Source organism: Muntiacus reevesi, chromosome 8, assembly GCF_963930625.1.
Source record: "Muntiacus reevesi chromosome 8, mMunRee1.1, whole genome shotgun sequence".
Lineage (NCBI taxonomy): Eukaryota > Metazoa > Chordata > Mammalia > Artiodactyla > Cervidae > Muntiacus > Muntiacus reevesi.
In genome coordinates, this window is record NC_089256.1 from 24,273,747 (window position 1) to 24,294,108 (window position 20,362).

Below are 20,362 nucleotides of genomic sequence, written 5' to 3' on the forward strand. Positions count from 1 at the left end.
CCCATCTGCTACACAGGGAAGATCCCCTGGAGAAGGAAATGGCACCCCACTCCAGTATTCTTGCCTGAAAAGTTCCATGGACAGAGGAGCCTGGTGAGCTGCAGTCCATGAGGTCACAAAGAGTCAGACATGACTGAGGGGCTGAGCATGCACTGTTGCACACCAGTCTGCTGCAAGCCTGTCAGTCACATATCTGTCTGTTACACACTAGTCTGTTGCATACCTGTCTGCTGCAAGCCTGTTAAACAACTGTTTGTTACACATCTGTCTGCACACACCTGTGTATCACACACCTGTATGCTGCAAGCCTGTCTGCCTTTCAGTCATTGTACCTGGAGATTTCTCTTTAATGTTAATTTTAAGTTGGTCTTCTGGTGTTGAATTTGCTCAGTTTTTGTCTGGCATCATTTTGTTTCACCTTCACCTTTGATGGTGTTCTTACAGGTTTGCAGTTATTTTCTTTCAGCCCCTTAAAGATGCCCTCTCACTGCCTCCTAACTTTCCTCTTTTCTGATGGGAAAACTACTATAAATCTTCTGCTGCAACTATGAAGTTAATGTTTATTTTTCCTCTGATTATTTTCAACAATTAATCTTTATCTTTGACTTTCATCAGCTTCATTATGATGCACTTAGGTGTGGCTTCATTAATATTTAGTTCTCTTAAGGTTTATATTATTGCTTGAATTTGTAGCTTGAATCTTTGTTTTAGAAAAATATTTACCATGATCTCTTCAAATATCCCCCATTATATCTCTTGCTTTCATTTTGGGCTCCAAAGAGGAAAAAAAAAAGTGAAATTGCTTCACCACGTTCTCCCATATTTATTCAGTTACCTTCCCTCCTTTTTATGCTCTAATCGCATCCTAAATGCTTCATAGCTTCTATCAGTAATCCACCCTCTGGCCACCTCTTCTACTATTAAATCCACCTATCAAGTCATAAATACTGTTATTACATTTTTGCAATTTTTTGAGTCTAGAATTTCTACTTACTTCTTTTATAATATTTCAGTTTTAGATAAAACTGTCCATCCTTACATCTGTTTTCTTAAGCATATTCATCCCAGTTACTTTAAAAAGCTGTGTCTGACAGCTCTGATGCTGTGTCACCGATGGGTTTGTTTCTACTGTCCGTTTTATCTCTTGGTGCTACTCTTGGCATGACTCTCATCCTTGATTGAATGTCTGAGGTTGTATACGCAAACTCCTAGCAGCTCTGAAGTTTTCTCTTCTCCTGAAGCGATTCACCGCACCCTGGGCAGATGGCTTGGGTGTGGCAGAGGACTGTTATTGTTGTGAGGCTGGGGGGCAGACTCTGTAAGCTCTGGTCTTTGCCCGGTTTTCCCCACTCCCAGGACTGAGCTCTCTGGGGTCCTGGCTGAGAACTGCTTCTTTTTGGCTAGTCTTAACTCGGGGTTTTGTCTCCTTGGTAGAGACTGCAAAAACTCTGCTCGGCTTTCTGTGACTTTCTGATGACCTTCTAAGTATCTTCCCTGCACAGTGTGAAACTCGGCAGATGCCTTGAGGGTTGAATCTACATTTCTAGAGATCTACCTCCCATTTGTCTGGGATCTTGTCCCCTTGAGTCCTTGCTGCCTCCGTGTTCACAAACCCCATGTAATTTTATCCAGTTCCCTGAGATCTCGGGAGCTCTCCTGGCTTCCCTTCATTGTAGTTGCAGCCATTGGCCATGTTTCTCCTCTGTGCACCCAATGACAAGACTTGTCAGCCACATTTCAGGGAAAAGCCATCAGGAAAAGCTGGCTCATCTCTGTTAGTTCCCTAACATTCAACAAGTTTGCCTCTCAATTCTTAGTTTCATCAGTAGCCCTCCAAAGCTTTGAACAGACATTTGAGTTTTATCCAACTTTTCAAGTTCTCCTCGGCAGGAGTGTATCCGGCACTGGCTCCTTATCATAGATGGAAACAGACATCTCTCCTTCTCTCTTCCTCTCTGTGTGTGTCTGTCTGTTTCTCTCTCTATCTCATGCATTCCTAGTCTATAAGATGAGTTCCTGGATCTCCAGAGAGGCCAGGAACCTGAGCACAAGAGGCCAGGTTCAAATGTATTTTATTTGTATAACTTAAAATATGCAAAAAGACAATTCAGCCCACAATTTGACTGAAATCCTAGACCCCTCTCTTTGCCTTTCATAGACTTCCAAGGAGTTGAGAGGCCTGGACTGAGCCCCATTGTTGGAAGCACAGAACAGCCAGGAAGGGTGAGAATTTGAGCACCCAGACTTAGCAGAAGCATCAGTGTCCCCCAGAGTCCTCCCACAGGGGGGAGGTGTAAGTCCTCCAGGCCGATGCACACCATACTGTGCTGGACCTGGTAGTCACAGCATCATAGGGCACCAAGAACTTGACTTTCCTAGGCTGGCAGCTCAGGGCTCTGCTTGTTCATCTTTGCATTTCTGAGCCTGCCGCACAGATAGGCAGGTCCCCAGGTGTGCACACAGCAGTCCTGGGTGTCAGTCAGGGAAGGTGGAGTTAGGCTAGATGGATCTCTAGCCTAACTCCTGAGAGTGCAGCCCCCTGAGACATTACTGCAGACATACTCCCTTCCTACCTTGATATTATGTTCTGTCGTAAATGTCATAAAAGTTATGACCAACCTAGACAGCATATTAAAAAGCAGAGACATTACTTTGCCTACAAAGGTCTGTCTAGTCAAAGTTATGGTTTGTCCAGTAGTCGTGTATGGATGTGAGAGTTGGATCATAAAGAAAGCTGAGTGCTGAAGAACTGATGCTTTTGAACTGTGGTGTTGGAAAAGACTTTTCAGAGTCCCTTGGATTGCAAGGAGACCCAACCAGTCCATCCTAAAGGAAATCAGTACTGAATATTCATTGGAAGGACTGATGCTGAAGCTGAAACTCCAATACTTTGGCCACCTGATGCGAAGAATTGACTCATTTGAAAAGACCCTGACGCTGGGAAAGACTGAAGTCAGGAAGAGAAAGGGATGACAGAGGATGAGATGGTTGGATGGCATCACCGACTCAATGGACATGAGTTTGAGTAAACTCCAGGAGTTGGTGAATGGACAGGGAGGCCTGGCATGCTGCAGTCCATGAGGTCGCAAAGAGTCGGACACGATTGAGCAACGAACTGAACTGAAAGGTGCTCAGGATGTGTCAGCAGACTTCCAGATACACTCAAGAGTTTTAAGAGCTGAGCAATACCTCATAAAACCAAACAAAAACTGGCACTAATGAGAGATCACGGGGTTCCAAATACCAATCAGGAAGATAGGGTGTTGTGAGCTTCTTTGGGACAACACACAACACAGAGGAGGGGTATAAAGCCAACAGTCTGAGCACCTCACACACATACACACACACACACACACACACACAAACACACTCAAACCCTCCTCCAGCTCCTCCACCTCCACCATGGCCGCCTCCACCCTATCCGTCTGCTCCAGCGACCTGAGCTATGACTGTCCAGAGAGCTGCTGTGAGCCCTCCTGCTGTGCCCCCAGCTGCTGCGCCCCAGCCCCCCGCCTGACCCTCCTCTGTGCCCCAGTGAGCTGCGAGTCCAGTCCCTGCTGCCAGCCAGTCTGCAGCAGCTCCTGCCCGACCTTGGGCTGCCAGCAGTCTAGCTGCCAGCCCTCCTGCTGCACCTCCTCCCCCTGCCAGCAGGCCTGCTGTGAGCCCGTCTGCTGCAGGCCTGTCTGTTGCACACCTGTCTGTTGCACACCTGTCTGTTGCACACCTGTGTGCTATGAAGCCTCCCCCTGTTCTATCTCCTCATGCTGCCAGCCGTCTAGCTGCCAGTCCTCCTGCTGCACCTCCTCCCCCTGCCAGCAGGCCTGCTGTGAGCCCGTCTGCTGCAGGCCCGTGTGCTGTGAGGCCTCCCCCTGCTCAGCCCCCTCGTCCTGCTGCAGACCCTCCTCCTCCGTGTCCCTGCTTTGCCGCCCCGTGTGCCGCCCTGCCTGCTGCGTGCCTGCCTCCTCCTGCCAGCCCAGCTGCTGTCGCCCGGCCTCCTCTGTGTCCCTGCTCTGCCAGCCCGCATGCTCCCGCCCGGCCTGCTGTGTCCCCGCCTTGGCCCTGGGGCCCTGCTGCTGAGTGTTCCTCTCAAGGTCACCCCAAAGTGTGAGAGCTCACAGTCATCTGCAACCTTGGACTCCTTACTGATAGCCTAGACAGCTTTCCGGTCGCCGCCCCAGGCCCTGCCGTGAAGGCTGCCAGGTCACCCCTCCTGGGAACGGCACACCCACTTCTTCCAGTGCCGACTCCCCTCCCCCCACCCTGTCCTGTGTCAACCTTCCCTCCACAACCTGGCTTGGCAGCCCAGCTCTCCCAGGGGTTTGAGCCTCACGTGGCACAAAGGAAGAGAAGATAAATACTTGGAGTTGGTTTCTCATCCTCGCCCTCTGAGCTCTGCTGCGACCCCTGCTCCTCCGCTCGTTCCTAAGCTGGTTTCAATTTCCCCTCCCCTGTGAGCCGTCAGTCCCTTCCAATAAATTCCTTTCCTGATCAGTTTAACCTCAGTTCATTTCTGTTGTTTCCAACGAAGACCCTTGCTGGACACTCCCCCATGTAAGGTGGTCCTGGGTCACTCCCAAGGGCTTCTGTTCCTACCCCTTCGGTGGTGTCCAGGAGCCCCTACTCCAGAAAGATGAGCACCCTGGCCCTGGGCAGGAGAGCGCATAGCAGGCCCGGGACACTGTCCTCAGGAGGGCCTCGGGAGGCCTGTGTCTAGCGCCCCTCGACTTCTCCCCAGGCCATGATCCCTGTGCTGATTTACTCTGTGTTGAGTCCTGTGAGATCTAGGGGATCACCAGACCTCTGGTGGTGCAGACCCCAATACCCATCAGACTGGCAAAAATGTTCACGTTTGAGAACAACAAGCATGGTCTGAAGTATATGAAACAAGATCTGCTCTGAGATGCAGGCAAGGTTTCCAGTTTTCAGAGTAGGTTAGTAACACCTGGGAAAGCTGCATGGGTGCACACCTTACCCCCCCCTCCCCGGGGGGGTGGGGCCTCCTGGGGATGATATCACTTGTCTGCACATGAAACCCACACAGGTCATCTCGCAGCAATGCTGAAAATAACCTAAGTGCCCCTCAGTAGGAGAATGGACAATTAAACCACAGTGTGTACACACAAGGGGGGCACACAGTGGTTAAAACAGCTGAACCAGGGAAACACATCTAGGCGTGAATTCCAAAACATAACATCGAGTAAAAAGAAAATCATATTGCTGATTAATACATACAGAGTAATACATATACACAGGTCAAAACACTACTTTGACTCCACAACTATAAACATCTCTATGAAACTACAAAAATATCCGTGGGAGTGACAGACACCAGCCTCAGAACAGTAACTCCCCTGGTGGGGGCATGTGGAGAGGGCATGGTACCTGTGATGTGCCTTAAATTCGGCAAAATGTAAAGACTTGTTACTTGTTACTGATTTGTAGATGCGTGGGTGTTTATTATACTATTTTCTATACTTTCTGAAATATAATAAAAAAAAAAACTACCTCGAAAAGTAAAAGGCTGTTACACAGACCACATTCCTGAGCCAGATTCAATAAGATAAACTTGCAATAATTAAAAGAAAATTTCCTCTGGAGAATTCAAAGGTGGTCTCTCCACTTCCCAGGTAGCGCTAGTAGTAAAGAATCCACCCACCAACGTGGGAGACATAAGAGACGAGGGTTAGATCCCTGGATGGGGCAGATCCCTTGGAGGAGGGCATGGCAACCCACTACAGTATTCTTGCCTGGAGAATGCCCATGGACAGAGGAGCCTGCTGAGCTACAGTCCACAGGGTCACAAAGAGTTGGACAAGACTGAAGCGACTTAGCACACCAGTTGAGGAAACAGAAACCTAATTACAAACTCTCTGAAAATAAATGAAGCAAGCACTACACCCCAGGACACATGCGGTTTAGGTAAAGTAGTACCCAGGGAGTAAAGAAATCCTTAAAGACATATAGCACAGAGTAGGTGGGATTGAAAACAAAATCTCAACTCTGAAAGTTAGGAAAACTTCAGAAAGGAGAGGAAAGAAATAAATTAGCAAAATTAAGGAACTAAGAACAAAGAAAGAAACAGTAAACATAAACAACAACACTAAATATTTGCTTTTAAAAGATCTATAAAAGAATTTAAATGTCAACAAATCTAAAAGAGATAAATAAACACTAACTGAAGATAAAGAAAAAAGTTTATGAGAAAAAGCTACATCTGTGCATCAACACAATCAAAATTTTTAGGTGAAGATGGCAATTTTCTAGGAATATCAACCCTGGAATCAGTGCAAGAAAAGGTATAGAACTTGAATGGCCGTGATCACAACGGAACTTAAGATAGGGGAATGCTTTCTGGGGCAGTAGGTACCAGATCCAGACACTGGTACAATGACAGAAAATAGACCAATGAAACTCAGTTGTGTCCAGTAACTGCCCACACCTGTGCTGACACTTGGTTCACAATCAGGGTGTCACTGGAATTTCATAGGTGGTGATAGTACTGGACGACCAGATATCCGCATGGGAGGAAGTGAGCTTTGCCTATCCTCACAGCACACATACACATATTGACTGGAGGTAGATTATAGAGCTGAATGTGGAAGGCAAAATATTGAAGATCTAGAATAATACACTGAACAATGTCTTCATGACATTGTGGTAGGCAAAGACTTTTGAAGCAGGATATAAAAAAACATTAAGCATAAAAGGAAAGAATCAATAAATTGGACTTCATTAGAATTAAGAACTATTCACAGAGAGGTAAAACTATCATTATATGCAGATGACATGATACTACACATGGAAAACCAAAAAGATTCTACACAAAAGCTACTAGAACTGATAAATGAATTCAGCAGGGTAGCATGATACAAGATTAACACACATAAATCAGTTGCATTTCTTTACACTAACAATGACATATCAGAAAGGGAAAAGAAAAAAAACGTTCTTTTAAAGTTGCATCCAAAATAAAATAAAATAAAATAAAATAAAATTGCATCCAACAAAAGACACAACTTGGGAATAAACCTGATCACAGAGGTGAAAGACTTATATGCGGAGAACTATAATATATCAATAAAGGAAACTGAAGATGACTCAAAGAAGTGAAAAGATATTCCATGCTCTCAGTTTGGAAGAATTAATATTGTTAAAATGGCTGTGCTACCCAAAGCAATCTACAGATTTAAAGTAACCCCTATCAAATTACCCACATTTTTCACAGAACTAAAACAAATAGTTCTGAAATTTATATGGTACCATAAAAGTCCCAGAATTGCCAAAGCAAGCCTGAAGAAAGAGAACAAAACTGGAGGCATAGCCTTCAAGACTTCAGACAATACTACAAAGTTACAGCAATCAAAACACCACAGCATTGGCACAGAAACAGACATGGGTCATATATGGATCAATAGAACAGACTAGAGAGCCCAGAAATAAATCCACACACCTACGGTCAATCAATCTTCAACAAAGGAGGCAAGAATATACAATAGAGAAAAGACAGTCTTTTCAGCAAGTCATGCTGGGAAAGCTGGACATCGAAATGCAAATCAGTGAAGTAAGAAAAGATTGTCACACCCTACACAAAACTCAAAATGGCTTAAAAACATAAATGTAAGACATGACACCGTAAACTCCTAGAAGAGAACATAGGCAAAACATTCTCTGACATAAGTCAGTATCAATGATTTCTTAGGTCAATCTCCCAAGGCAATAGAAATAAAAGTAAAAATAAACAAATAGGACCTAATCAAACTGATAAGTTTTTGTTCAGCAAAGAAAACCATAAACAAACAAAAAGACAACCTACAGACTGGGAGAAAATATTTGCAAATGATGCAACTGATAAGGACTTAATTTCCAAAATATATAAATAGCTCATACAACTCAATAACAACAACAAAAACAAAATAAAAAAGTTGGCAGATGATCTAAGTAGACATTTCTCCAAAGAAGACATACAGATGGGCCACAGGCACATGAAAAGAAGCTCAGCATCACTAATTATTGGAGAAATGCAGACAAAATTACAATGAGGTACTACCTCACATTGGTCACAATGGCCATCATCTAAAAATCTACAAGTAATAAATGCTGGAGGGGGTGTGGAGAAAAGGGAGCCATCCCTACACTGTTGGTGGGAATGTAAACTGGTTCAGTCACTATGGAGAACAGTATGGAGGTTTCCTGAAAAACTAAAAATTGAGTCACCATATGATACAGCAATCCCACTCCTAGGCATATATCCAGAGAAAACTGCAATTTGAAGAGAAATTTGCATCTCTGTGCTCATCGCAGCAGTGTTTACAATAGCCAAGACACGGAAGCACCTACATGTCCATTGATAGGTGAATGGATAAAGAAGGTGAGATATATATATAAAAGAATGGAATTTTTTAAAAAATGAAATAATGCCATTTGCAGCAACATGGACCTTCTCATACATAATCAACAGGGAGATTATCATATTAAGTGAAGTATATCAGTCAGAGACAAATACTGTATAATATCACTTACGCATGAAATCTAAAATATGACACAAATGAACTTATTTATGAAACAGAAACAAATTCACAGACATAGAGAACAGACTTGCGGCTGCCAAGGGAAAGTGGGATGAGGAATAACTTAGGAGTTGGGAATTAGGAGATACACACTACTATATATAAAATGAACAATAAGGACCTACTGTACAGAACAGGGAACTATATCCAATATCCTGTAATAAATCATAATGGAAAATAACATAAAAAAGAATATGTATATATGTATAATTGAATCACTATACTCCAATAAAAAGAACTATTCATCGAAAGACACCATGGGTCTTTCCTGGTGGCTAGTGGTAAAGAATCTACCTGCCAATGCAGGAGACGTGAGTTCAACCCTTGATCCAGAAAGATCCCATATGCTGCACAGCAACTAAGTGCCACAACTACTGAAGCCTGCACGCTCTAGAGCCCATGCTCCACAAAAAGAGAAACCATTGCAATGTGAAGCCCATGCACCACAACAAGAAAGTAGCCCCTACTCTCCACAATGGAGAAAAAAAAAAAAAAAAAAAACCGTGAAGCAACAAAGAACCATCATAGCAAAAAATAAATAAATGAAATTTTTCAAAAAAGAAAGACACCGTGAACTCACACATCCATTGGAATGACTCATATTAAAAAAAGACTAATGACACCCAGTGTCACAAGGAAGTGGAGGAACCAGAATTCCTACACATTTGCTGTTTCAAAGATAGAATGTGACCATATACACACTTACATTCCTCAACATGCTGGGGAAAGAGACCATACTGCATATTCCAATTTACACGCAACTTCAGAAAAGACAAATGTAGTCTAGATGGAGAGGAGAGCTACGGTTCAGGGTCAGGAGTGGGTGGGATTGACTCTGAAGGAGCACGTGGCAACTCTGGGGATGACGGGGAAGCTCTAGATCTTGCTGTGGTTTCGGTCTCATGGTGCCCATGTTTCCCAAAACTCAGCAAATGAAACTTTGAATAAGTCCATTTTGTAGTATGTAAAGCATGCCTCTATGAAGTTGACTTCTTGAAAAGGACACCCTCAAGAAACAAAAAAAAAGAAAATGAAAATCACAGCCCTGGACCTGGATAAGCCGGAAGAAAGTGACTGTCTTGTGGGGGGTGGGCTGCAACCACTTGCACCAGCTCTCGAGGGCTGACTGTGCATCACTGTGCATTTGCTAACATCACACTGGTAGCAAAGCTGAGGGTGTCCACACTGTGGAAACCGACAAACACAACAAACCAGGGCTTTCTTGTTTTTGTTTTACAGTCAGATGGTTATTATATATTTACCAGCACAAAACTGCATAGATACAAAGATAACTCATATTCAGAATGCATAAAAAATTTCTACAAATCAGTAAGAAATGCAATTAACCCTACTAAAAAATCAAATGACTTGAACAGGCACCTCCCAAGAAAAGATATCTGAATGTTAAATTTTACTGCATCAGGGATGCAAACTAATTCAACATTGTGTACTGAAATGGAGCAGGACCCTGTGGTCTTGACCCCCATGTCTTCAGCCTACCTTTTGTCTATAGAAAACTTTCACCAAAGAATAATTTTAATCAGAGAAGTGAGAAAACAGAAGCAAAGGAAAACAGTCCAATAAGACTAAATAACAGTTTAGTCATGAAGCAAAGTCAAGGACCTTCAGTTTCTTCTCAAGGGCAATATACTCTGAGTCATCTCCTGTGAACTTTCTTATAGATACTGAAACCCCCACTGGGTGAAAGAAGTTACCTACATTAGGACCAGACTGTAGCCATGTCATAAGATGCCAAATTCTGAGAAATGGCTCCAAAGAAATGGGAACAAACTGACCCTGGAACTGAATATTAACGGTACTCAGTCAAGATGATGCTGATCAGACAACCGATGACCAATTTCCAGATGACTGTCAGAGCTGACTGTGCTGTTTCTCCAGGTAACTTCTCCCTCCAGCAATAAAACCTCTCACCCTCTTATTGTTGGTGAGGGCCAAGGTGGTGGAGGGGAGGGGAAGCCAGCTTTTGGACAAGAGTCTGCCCTCCCCCAACCTGCCAGCATCCAAAATAAAGCAAACTTTCCTGTTTTCCAAACTTCCCTCTATATTGGCTTTTGAGCAAGCAGCTGGACCCTGCTTTCAGTAACAGTAACCCTATATTTTCCATAAGGGATAAAAACACCTTTAAAAAAACTATAGAGCAACTGAAATTCATAAAACTCACTTGTGGGGAAGTAACTCTGTAAAAAGTTGTTGGTCAGTACATGATAACCTACAGATATCCCATTCATATAATCCAACATTTCAACACTTGGGTATATACCAAAGAGAAATTAGTGAATACACCCACCAAAATATACAAGAATTTTTATAGCAGCATCTTTCCTATTAGCCAAAATCTAGAAATAATCCAAATCTTGATCACCGGGAAAGAGAATATTAAGCAAAACACAGTGGGGTTTAATGCAATGGTTTTCATCACAACAGAACAATGAGCTATGACTCAGGCAGCCACATGGAGGCTTATTACTGATGTTTGTTGAGTAAAATAATGAACAAAACAGGAGAGAGAACAGATGAAACTAATCAATGGGAGGAGAAGGTGGAAATGTGTCTCCTTCCTAGGGGGAAGTGAGTTAACTAAGAAACAGCACAGAGGGATAGCTAGAATTCTGGAAATGTTCTCCACCTTCAAAAAATATACTGCAGGAAAACTTTCCCAATCCAGAAGACCGTCCCAAGCTAAACTATCAGTCAAGTATAAGGGCAGAATAAGGCATTTTTAGTTATGCTAGACTCATAAATTAATCTCCCATTAACCTGTTTTCAGAAAACCAATTGAGGGTGTGCTCCACCCAAATAAGGGCATAAACTTAGAAAAGACACAGCATTGGGGAAATAAGAGACCCATGATAGGAGAGACATGAAGGAAAATCTAAAGGCAATAGTGAAGAGAGGTCCTTGAATGATACCTGCACATCTGGCTTAGAGAAGAGCCAATGGATCAGTTTAGTTCAGTCGCTCAGTCGTGTACGACTTTGCGACTCCATGGAGTGTAACACACCAGGCCTCCCTGTCCATCACCAATTCCTGGAGCTTGCTCAAGCTCATGTCCATTGTGTTGGTGATATCATCCAACCATCTCATCTTCTGTCATCCCCTTCTCCTCCTGTCTTCAATCTTTCCCAGCATCAGGGTCTTTTTCAATGAGTCAGTTCTTCCCACCAGGTGGCCAAAGTATTGGAGTTTCAGCTTCAGCATCAGTCCTTCCAATGAATATTCAGGACTGATCTCCTTTAGGATGGACTGGTTGGATCTCCTTGCAGCCCAAGGGACTCTCAAGAGTCTTCTCCAACACCAAAGTTTAAAAGCATCGATTCTTCAGTGCTCAGCTTTCTTTATGATCCAAATCTCACATCCATACATGACTACTGGAAAAACTATAGCTTTGACTAGATGGACCTTTTTTGGCAAAGTGATGTAATGTCTCTGCTTTTTAACATGCTGTCTAGGTTTGTCATATATCAGCCAATAGATATAGACCCACAGATACAGAGGGCTCCAGAAGATGGATTTCCAAAAATAAATGAGCCAAAAGATTCCCTATTATGTTGGAACCTCTTGAATGAGCTTGGGATGAATTAGTCAGAGAACCTGGGAATGGTTTATTGATAGGTACACAGAAGAATTAACACTTTCAAATTGTGGTGTTGAAGAAGACTCTTGAGAATCCCTTGGGCTGCAAGATCAAACTAGTCAATCCTAAAGGAAATCAACCCTGAATATTCATTGGAAGGACTGATGCTTAAGCTGAAACACCAATACTTTGGCCCCCTGATATGAAGAGTTGACTCCTTGGAAAAGACCTTGATGATGGTAAAGACTGAGGGCAAAAAAAGAAGAGGGTGTTAGAGGACGAGATGGCTGGATAGCATCACCAACTCAAGGGACATGAATTTGAGCAAACTCCAGGGGATGGTGAAGAACAGGGAAGCCTGGTATGCTGCAGTCCATGGGGGTCACAAAGAGTCAGTCATGACTTGGCAACTGAACAACAAAAGAAAGTTAAGTAAATAAACACAAGAAGCAATTGTTTACTCTAAGAAATGAAAAACACAAGCAAAAACAAAACATGTATAAATAAGGAAGTTAAGTATCATTTCACTACACAGACTTGGCTATGGACAATGTTCAATTAAAATATTGATGATAATACAGATTTTGACCATGAGTTTAACCAAATATTGGGGTTTCACTGCCTTCTGACTATGCAGAGAGGGAGTTTTCCTGGGGCTGATGGAAAACAAGAGAAAGGCTTCCTTCTACAATAGGAAATCAGATCATATCTAAATCTGAAAACTCAGACATAACATAATATGCATATAAGTAACTGCAAGATAAATAGAAGAACTAAAAACAGTGCTTAAGATGAGCACTGGAAAAGACGCATATAGGGATGAGTCGTGGACACCCTACCACCAGGTCGGCAGATGGAGAGGCTAACAGGGCACCCTCCCACCAGGATACCTATTGTTCAACACAAGAGGGTCCGCAACATGTGTGGAGCATCTGTAGGCACAAAACATCCTGGGACCAGAATTCATATCAAAGAAACACAAGCAAAGAGGTGGAGAGTGCAGTCAAGGCTCTACAGACGCACCCAGAGAGTCTGCATCTCAATGCTTGCTTTTAAGACAAAAAACAAAAAAACCTCCAGTCATCAGAAGTCTCAAGGACAGTGTGATAAACATTTCAAGTAAATAAACTAATAACCTCCTCTGGAAACATCCTCTGAGCAGTAACGAGGAAAAGGAAGGTCTGCTGAGCCTCAGGTGAGGCAGAGCATCCCAGGGAGGGATATAAAAGCCTCAATGCCCAGAGCACCTCATCCACTCACCCACCAATCACACCCCCAACCAGAACACCTCTCAACACAAACCCCCAGCATGGCTGACACCTGCTGTTCCAGGACTTGTGTTGTTGCTGCATCCACCTTGTCTGTCTGCTCCAGCGACTTGAGCTGTGGCAACTGGGTCAGCTCACCCAGTGCCTGCATCGGCTCCTCCTGGCAGGTGGATGATTGCCAGGAGACCTGCTGCGAGCCCCCCTGCTGTACCCCCAGCTGCTGTGCCCCAGCCCCGCGCCTGACCCTCATCTGTGCTCCAGTGAGCTGCGAGTCCAGTCCCTGCTGCCAAGCAGCCTGCAGCAGCTCCTCTCCCTGCCAGCAGGCCTGCTGTGTATCTGTCTGCTGCAGGCCCATCTCTTGTACACCTGTCTCCTGCAGGCCTGTGTGCTGCAGGCCAGTCTCTTGCGCACCTGTGTGCTGCAGGCCTGTCTGCTGCAGGTCTGTCTGCTGCAGGCCCATCTCTTGTGCACCTGTATGCTGCAGGCCCATCTGCTGCAGGCCCGTCTGCTGCACATCTGTCTGTTGCACACCTCTCTGCTGCAGGCCTGTGTGCTGTGAGGCCTCCCCCTGCTCAGCCCCCTCATCTTGCTGCAGACCCTCCTCCTCCGTGTCCCTCCTCTGCCACCCCGTGTGCCGCCCCGCCTGCTGGATCCCCGCCTCCTCCTGCCAGCCCAGCTGCTGCCACCCGGCCTCCTCTCTGTCCCTCCTCTGCCAACCCTCATGCTCCAGCCCAGCCTGCTGAGTCCCCGCCTGGGTCTTGGAGCCCTGCTGCTGGCGTGACATGTCCCCTTGGAGCCAGCAGGTTCCAGAGATCTTGCCCTCCATCAGACATACTTCAGCTCTCTGATCCCCCTGGCTTGCTCAGCCTGTCCTCCCCAAGTCTGGCTCAGCACACGGAAAAGACCAGATCCCACCACATCCCAGCCCTGGCCAAGCTCTGAGGGCCTGACCTGCTCAGGGAACTCCTCTCCTGACCTTGGCCTGTGAGTGCCCTGGCTGATCCATACCTGCTTCCTTGATCCCTGATCATCCTGGGCCCTGCTGTCCCTGGTCATGGCCTGAGCAGTGTCACTCTGCAACTCTGAGCACCAATAAAATTTCTGCTCCCCTTACTGGGTCTCCGTGCTGACACCTGGGGCAGGAGGGGTGGGTGTGAGGCCTAGCCCTCCTTTACATCATCAGATCTGGGGAACCTAAGTGGCTCTTGCACCTGACACCTGTCCAGCTTGTGCCACTGTTCTGCTGTCCAGGCATCACCCCGGCCCTGAAGCTTTGCTATTGGGCAAGTCCTGTGGGCACCACCTGGGCTCAGATCAAAGACCCCCCAACTCCCTGTGGTAGCGGCAGCCTCTCCAGTCCCAGGGACCGCCAGGATCCAGCAGTGCTGGGAGGGGGACACGGGGTGACTGTGGTAATTGGCTGGTCCAGCATCCAGAGGGGTGCACCCTCCCAAGAGGGTGGGTGTCCTGGACTCACTCACACACTCACAGACACTGGGATGCCCTGGGCTCCAGCATGTGCCAGTTACTGGGAAGCAGAAAGCAGACAAACTGCAGCTTCTGGAGCCCCACCTCCCCGCTGCCTGCCAGGCTGAGCTGGTGGAGAGCTGATGGGAAAGGCTAGACCTCAGGCGGTGAGGATGGACAAAGCCCTGAACAATGTGAGCACCTGCCTGATCATGGGCAGGAGACACATGGGAACACACATGTCCAATGGAGCCATATTCGGTGTCACACACGACCAAGCATCAGAGAACAGACTCCTGGAGTTGAAGTCTGGAGCAGAGGTGCAGACACTGGTGACATGACAATCACCTCATTGCCCACAAGGGGTTCTAGGTCTTTACTCCTTAACAACAGTGTAGATTCACAGCACAGGGGCACACGTTTTTCGATTTTTGCCAGCTTGATAAAGAAAAACTCATGTGGGAGGGAGGTTCAAGAGGGAGGGGACATACGTATACCTATGGCTGATTCATGTTCATGTATGGCAGAAACCAATACAATATTGTAAAGCAATTACTCTTCAACTAAAAATTTAAACAAAGATTTAGGCAAGTAGTATTTTGAGAATAAAGAGCATGGAACATGTATGTAGTTAAATGTAAAAATGAAAAGAAAACAAAAATTTTATCATGGTTTCTTTTGCCTGAACACAGAGCATCCCAAAGTGTGGGTCCACCATTATTGATTTATTAGCCCTAGGTGGACACACACTTAAAGTCTCCCTGTGTGTGCTCACTCAGTCATGTCCGACTCTTTGTGGCCCCATGGACTGTAGCCCACCAGACTCCTCTGTCCATGGAATTTTCCAGGCAAGAATACTGGACTGGGTTGCCATTTCCTACTCCAGGGGATCTTCCCAACCCAGGGGCCAAACCTATATATCTTGCATTTCCTGCATTGGCAGGTTGATTCTTTACCACTGTGCCACCTGGGAAGCCTCAAAGTCTCCCTACTTCTGACTATTATAAACATCACCACTAGAAGAGTCCTCAGCATATACCTGTGGCACTAGTGAACACGGTGCTTAAATTCCCAGACATGGGATTGCCCCATCAAAGTGTTTGCCCATTTTAGATTCTGGATGATATTGACAAATACCCTAAAAGGGACTTTTCAAAACTGTGCCCACTAAGAGTGATGTCAGGAAAGACAGGAACTAGAGAACTCGAAGGGCTCACTCCCCACAGAAACACCAAAGAAATGGGCAAAACTCTCAGCATAAGCCACAGCTGAACTTTGGAAATGGTAAAAGTTTTACAACAACCAGGAAAAGGCTCCACCAAGAAAAAGGCAACTGAGGCAGGTAGGAGAACTTGGTGGCATTTTAGCAGAGCCTCACCCCACCACACCACCACTCCACTCCCCCACCCCTGTTCCCCAGCTCAGCAGCAATCTTGAAGACAGCAGCCTGTGTGCTGGTGAGGTTCCTGGTGCTAAAGGGAGCAAGCAGACCTAATTCTGAAAGAAGTGTGGCTGTCTGCTTTAACCTGTTGGTGGCTTCTGGAAGGACTCACACTAAGGACTTGCCTTCATTTCTCATAACTCAGAACTCTCTGGAGGCGGAGAGGTGACTGCATGGACGTGTTTGTCAAATCAACTGGCTGCTATGCCAGGGGGAAAATACCAGTTGTGACAAACAAGATACCCCAAAGAGCCTAAGACAAAGATCTGGGAAGTGAGATGCTTTGTGGAACGGGACTTTCGGATCTACCACAGCCTCCTGAGGGCAAGAAGAGCCTGAGCATTCTCATGAGGGGACGCAAGCTCGGACAGCACCTGAGAGGGCCCTTTGCACTCACCTCTGGCCCCACCTCCAGGCCTGAGCAAGCAGGAAGTGGAGGTGAAGGCAGAGTCGTAAACTGCCCGGCTGAGGTCTGAAAGCATCCCCTGACTCACAAACAGAGTACAACTACACAGAGTGGAAAAAATATTTTTGGCTCCAATGTTTCAGGAACTTTCTGTCAAACCACTACCTGACCACTAAGCTAATGGAACACGAGAAAGGGTACAGTCATTCCAAAACAAGTTCAGAAGAGTCATCAAACAAAACAACAAGTCACAACAATCAGCAACCACAAACTACAGGAAGGGAGGAAAACCTGATGTTCAGAATTATTGCACTATCATATTCAAGATCCCCCATTTCCATAAAAATTTGTGCAGTATGTAAAGAAAAAGTATGGCTCATTGGCACTCAAAAAAAAAAAAAAAAAAAAAAAAGAAGAAGAAGAAGAAGAAAGAAAAGCAATTAGTAGAAAATGTCCCTGAAGAAGCCCAGGAATTGAAATTACTAGAAAAGTCTTAAATCAACTCTTAATGTACCCAAGTAGTTCAAGGAAACCATGAACAAAGGTTAAGTCTCACGAAATAGAACAGCAATATAGAGACAGAAATTACATTTTTTAAAAAGTACCAAAAAGAATTTTGTTGAAATGTATAAAAACTGAAATGAAGATTTCACTGAAGGGGCTCAATAGCACATTTGAGGAGGCAGAAGAATTAGTAAATGTGAAAATAAGTCAGTTGAAAGACTCCAGCTTGAGAAGCAGATGGGAGAAAAGAATGAAGATAAATGAAGAGAACTCAAGAGACCTGTGGGACAGCATCGAGTGTACCAGCATACACTTACCAGGAGGCCCAGGAAGAGAGAAGAGAAAGGAGCAGAAAAAATTGTTTGAAGAAATAATGGCCAAAAACTCCCCACATTTGAGGAAACATGCAAATCTACATGTCCAAGAAGCTCAATGATCTCCAAGTAGAATAAACTCAAAGAATCACACACTGAAACATGTTCCAGGTAAATTATTCAAAGACAATGATAGGATCTTACAAGCAGCAAGAAAAGAATTAACACCCAATTTATTATTAGAAACTTTGACTAGATGCAGAGGATGACTTTTAAAGTGCTGAAAGAAAAAACTGCCCACCAAGAAGTCTACATCCAGCAAAACTACACCTCAAAAACGAGAGAGAAATTAAGACATTCCAGGTAAATAAAAACTGAAAGAGCCCATAGTTATTAGACATGCCCTACAAGATATGATAATTGAGATTGAGATAAAAGGGCACCAAACAGTAACTTGAAACAATATAAAGAAATCAAGAACATCAGGAAAATTGTCCATTTCGGTAGTTTGTGTTTATGAGATTTCCATTTTTCTAGGTTATCTAACTTTTCATCAATAGTTGTCCACAGTGCTCCCATATAATCCTTTTTGTTTATGAAATATCAGTAGTGATGTCCCCATTTTTATATCTGATTGTAGTAACTTGAGACTTTTCCTTTTTTCTTAGTCCATCTAGCTAAATGTTTGTTGATGGTGCTGCTCTTTTCAAAGAACTAACTTTTAGATTCATTGACTATCTCTATTTTTCCAGTTTCTATTCTTTTATCTGAGTTCTAATCTTTATTTCCTTCCTTCTGCTACCTAAGGGTTTAGTTTGTTCTTCTTCTTCTAGTTCCTTGAAGTGTGAAGTTAGATTCTTAATCTGAGATTTTTCTTCTTTTTTAATGCAATTGTTAACAGGTATAAATTTTCCCCTTAGCATTGTTTTTGCTGTATCCTGTAAGTATTGGCTTGCTGTGTTTTCATTTACATTCACTTGAAAAGTATTTGCTAACTTACCTTTTGATTCTTTCTTAAACCATTGGTTGTTTAAGACTGTACTGTTTTTATTTCCACTTATTTGTGAATTTTCCAGTTTTCCTTTTGTTAATTGATTTCTAGTTTCTTTCTATTGTGGTCAGAGAAGATATTCTGTATGATTTCAATCTTTTAAAATTTATTGAGATTTGTCTTATGGCTTAACACACAGTCTAATCTGGAGAATGTCCCAAGTGCACCTGAAAAAACAATGTGTACCCTATTGTTGAGTGTTTTGTATGAATGCTAGTCTGGCTGGTTTATAGTGTCCTTCAAGGCCTCTATTTCATTACTGAACTTTGATCTAGTTGTTCAATTTCACTGTTTAGTAATGGAAATAACATTATTTTTTTAAAAATGCTAATTCTCTCTTCATTCTGTCGATTTTCACTTTATATAGTTTAAGTCTACTGTTAGGAGCATATAGGCTTATAATTGTTATATCTTCTTGATATAGTAACATTTTTATCAATATTTAATTTCCTTATTTGCCCCTTACTACAATTTTTGACTCAAAGTTTATTTTGTCTAATTTTATGATTGCTATCCATCTCTCTCTTGGTTATTATTTTCATGAAAATATCCCCATCCTTTCACTTTCAGTCTATTGTATCTTTGGCTCTAAAGTGAGTGAACTGACTCAAAAAGAAATAGGCAAGACATAAATCAAATAACAAGATTAAATCAGTAATCGAAAACCTCACTAAAAGGAAAAGCCCAGGACCACCTCAATGCTGAATTCTACTAAACATTTATAGAACAATCACTACCAATCTTTCTCGACTCTTTCCAAAACAGAAGATATGGGAACACTTTCTAACCACTTTCTAACTGATTCTATGAGGTCAAAACCATCCTGATATCAAAGCCACACAAAGACTAAGAAAAGGAAAAAAGAAAACTACAGACTGAAATTCCTTATAGATACAGATTTTTTAAATCCTCAGCAAAATACAATCAAATAAATCCAGCAGCATATTAAAAGGATATCCACATTGTGGATGTACACCACAACTAAATGGGATTTATCCAAAGAATGCGAGAGTGATTCACCATGTGAAAACCAGTCATGTAATGCACCACATTAATAAAATAAAGGGGGGGGGACCCCACATGATCATCTCAATTGATACAGGAGAAGAATTTGAAAATAGACAACATTCCTACCAACAGTGTAAGAGGGTTCACTTTTCTCCACACCCTCTCCAGCATTTATTGCTTGTAGACTTTTGGATAGCAGCTATTCTGACTGGCATGTAGTGGTACCTCGTTGTGGTTTTGGTTTGCATTTCTCTGATAATGAGTGATGTTGAGCATCTTTTCATGTATTTGTTAGCCATCTGTATGTCTTCTTTGGAGAAATGTCTGTTTAGATCTTTGACCCCTTTTTTGATTGGGTCATTTATTTTTCTGGAATTGAGCTACAGGAGTTGCTTGTATATTTTTGAGATTAATCCTTTGTCTGTTGCTTCATTTGCTATTATTTTCTCCCATTCTGAAGGCTGTCTTTTCATCTTGCTTATAGTTTCCTTTGTTGTGCAAAAGCTTTTAAGGTTAATTAGGTCCCATTTGTTTATTTTTGCTTTTATTTCCAATATTCTGGGAGGTGGGTCATAGAGGATCCTGCTGTGATTTATGTTGGAGAGTGTTTTGCCTATGTTCTCCTCTAGGAGTTTTATAGTTTCTGGTCTTACATTTAGATCTTTAATCCATTTTGAGTTTATTTTTGTGTATGGTGTTAGAAGGTGTTCTAGTGTCATTCCTTTACAAGTGGTTTACCAG

General features: G+C 43.6%; 3 protein-coding genes across 3 annotated transcripts in view; 2 read left to right on the forward strand and 1 right to left on the reverse strand.

The window, feature by feature from the left end:
- The window catches only part of TSPEAR (thrombospondin type laminin G domain and EAR repeats), a 180,463-nt gene that overhangs the window by 105,493 nt on the left and 54,608 nt on the right, over positions 1 to 20,362 (reverse strand). The gene's annotated exons all lie outside the window — the stretch shown is intronic.
- On the forward strand, positions 3,403 to 4,077 carry LOC136173092 (keratin-associated protein 10-8-like). Its single transcript, XM_065942378.1, has one exon. The coding sequence runs from the start codon at positions 3,403 to 3,405 to the stop codon at positions 4,075 to 4,077; it is 675 nt and encodes a 224-aa protein (XP_065798450.1).
- LOC136173091 (keratin-associated protein 10-8) lies at positions 13,472 to 14,173 on the forward strand. Its single transcript, XM_065942377.1, has one exon. It carries the CDS (start codon positions 13,472 to 13,474, stop codon positions 14,171 to 14,173), a length of 702 nt encoding a protein of 233 aa, XP_065798449.1.